Raw genomic sequence first — 2,581 nt, 5'->3', positions numbered from 1 at the left:
ACCGTATACATACATACAAGGTGAAATGATATTTCTTCATTGAAAAAAAAAGAAAAAAAATGTCAGAATGAATTCAATGGAAATCCGTATACATACACGGCGAATTCATATTTCATTTCAATTATATTTTTCTGGCACGCGGCGGTTGTGTAATCTTAAGGTTAGGTGAGTATGCGTAAAATATCGTATTATATAGCTATGTTTGAATGTAATTTTTTCTTAATTACAGGATGTTGCTGGGCATAGTTTCTGCTGGTGTTATTTTTCGGCAAATAACACCAACATCGAGGGACTTAATCGACTTACTTGGAGAAAGCTGCTGAAGGTGAGATGGAAGACGCGGAAATGATTGAATCGATAGAAAATTTGGAAGATACTAAAGGCCATTCTACAAAAGAATGGGTTAGTATGCTTGGACCACGCCAATCGCCAATCGCTTTCAGTCTTTTTTGCGCACCTTTGAAGTGATTAAAAAAAACAGCAAGGCGATCGTATTATAAAGGCAACGTATATATTTTTATATGCATTTTTCTAAAGTAAACATTTCTTCCTGTATATATACCTAACAGTTTGTGCCTTTCCAATATTACTCCTTGAACTTCTGAATAACAATTTCATCATAGTACGGCCGACAATTAAGTCGTACATTTAGGCGTGAGCACAGCAAAAATATACCAGATAATTTGCGATGTATGGAATAGATTTCCTCTGGCGGTGGACAAAGGCGATGTGCGACCATTGTGGGTACTAAATGTGCAATGCGTTCGGTGGTGTTCTGCCGGCCGAAATCAAAATCACCATCAAAGCGAAATATTTCGCCAAGTATCATAACAGCATCCACATGCGCCTCTTCCATTTGCTTGGTTTCATAACCTGTGAGAAAACCCATTTCGCGTGACATGCGCAAGACACCTTCACGATTATTCTCTGCTGCGTGCGTTATTACCTGCCGATAATTACGTATGAATTGCTTTTGATAAAAACGCGTTGAACCAAAATCAATTAACATTAGTCTCTTCGTATCAACATCATAAAGGAAATTCGACCAATTCGGATCGGTTTGCATGCATTCCAACTCGAACAGCTCACGCAAGCACAACTTGAGTATAGACGAAGCAATGTGATGGCGATGCTCATAGCTTAAATCGAAGCACCTGTCCAATGGTACACCTGGCACTAATTCTGTAGTCAGTACGCTGCTTGTGGTCAATTCTTTAATGACCTTCGGTACATAGTACTCGTGATAAGGTGCAATCATCTGCGTAAATTTATCTGTATATTCAGCTTCACGTGTATAATCTACTTCCCAATTTAGTTCACGTTTGGCCACCTTGACCACATTGTCAATAAAGAAGCCGTGCGGAAAGACATCCCATACTTTGAGCATGCCTACTAAATTATCAATATCACTTTCGATGCTTTGCGCAACGCCAGGATATTGAATTTTTATAGCCACTTGCATGCCACCTTTCAATGTAGCGCGATGTACCTGCCCAATGGAAGCCACCGCAAATGGTTTCTCATCGAAACTTTCCAAAAGATTACGCCAATCGGCGCCCAATTGTGTGATCATTACGCGCTCTACTTGCCATCGGGCATATAGTCGGCCGCCTGGCGTACACGTTCAAAAGCTTTAGCCAGCTGCGGTGACACCACCTTAGAATCCTGTATACTTAGTATTTGGCCGATTTTCAATGCTGCACCTTTGTTGATGAACGTGGTATGTACACATACCGGGACCGTATTCGACGCATGTGCGAACAGAATAAATCTTCATTTGTTGTATCCTACACGGATTTGGCAAATAAAGAGCATGTACTTGCGTACTTCCTACCTGAAGCACCTTTTCAAATGCTAGAAATCTTCGACAAGGTGGCTAAAGACATGGTCTTATCAATATTTCCAACATATGAACGTGTTCCAACAGAAATTCATGTTCGTATATCAGAATTGCCTCTTATAGAAGAGTTACGGACTTTCCGGAAACTCCATCTGAACCAGCTGGTGCGTACTTTGGGCGTGGTAACAGCTACCACGGGTGTGTTACCTCAACTTTCAGTCATCAAATACGATTGTGTGAAGTGTGGCTACGTTTTGGGGCCCTTTGTCTAGTCACCGAATACAGAAGTTAAACCTGGCTCCTGTCCTGAGTGTCAAAGTGCCGGCCCTTTTTCGATTAATATGGAACAAACATTATATCGGAATTACTAGAAGATTACCTTACAGGAATCTCCTGGTCGCATTCCCGCTGGTCGGACTCGCGTAGTAAGGACGTAATTCTTTTAGCGGATCTTTGTGACTTATGCAAGCCGGGTGATGAGTTAGAAGTTACTGGTATTTACACAAACAACTCTGATGGTTCGCTAAACACTGAGCAAGGGTTTCCGGTTTTCGCCACCGTCATTATTGCGAATCATATCGTTGTGAAGGACAGCAAACAAGTAGTACAATCGCTTACGGACGAAGACATCGCTACCATTCAGAAGTTGAGTAAAGATCCTCGGATTGCAGAAAGAATAATAGCTTCAATGGCCCCATCCATATATGGCCACGACTATATTAAACGCGCACTTGCGTTGGC

General features: G+C 41.5%; 2 protein-coding genes across 2 annotated transcripts; one reads left to right on the top strand and one right to left on the bottom strand.

The window, feature by feature from the left end:
• Positions 1–480: 480 nt before the first annotated feature.
• LOC108366508 (atypical kinase ADCK3, mitochondrial-like) lies at positions 481–1,704 on the bottom strand (the record flags this gene model as incomplete). Its single annotated transcript, XM_017620927.1, is given in 2 exon segments — positions 481–1,593; positions 1,596–1,704. Coding segments are annotated over 2 exon segments (1,116 nt in total), but the record flags the coding sequence as incomplete, so codon positions are not given.
• A 1-nt stretch (position 1,705) lies between these two features.
• LOC108366507 (DNA replication licensing factor Mcm2-like) lies at positions 1,706–2,133 on the top strand. Its single transcript, XM_017620926.1, has one exon. It carries the CDS (start codon positions 1,723–1,725, stop codon positions 2,110–2,112), a length of 390 nt encoding a protein of 129 aa, XP_017476415.1. The 5' UTR covers positions 1,706–1,722; the 3' UTR covers positions 2,113–2,133.
• Positions 2,134–2,581: the final 448 nt, after the last annotated feature.

Source organism: Rhagoletis zephyria, unplaced genomic scaffold (assembly GCF_001687245.7).
Source record: "Rhagoletis zephyria isolate East Lansing unplaced genomic scaffold, Rhagoletis_zephyria_1.1 Rzeph_scaffold_02297, whole genome shotgun sequence".
In the NCBI taxonomy this organism is placed as follows: Eukaryota; Metazoa; Arthropoda; class Insecta; order Diptera; family Tephritidae; genus Rhagoletis; species Rhagoletis zephyria.
Note: the sequence above shows the minus strand (reverse complement) of the source record. Positions and strands in the feature narration are given on the sequence as shown.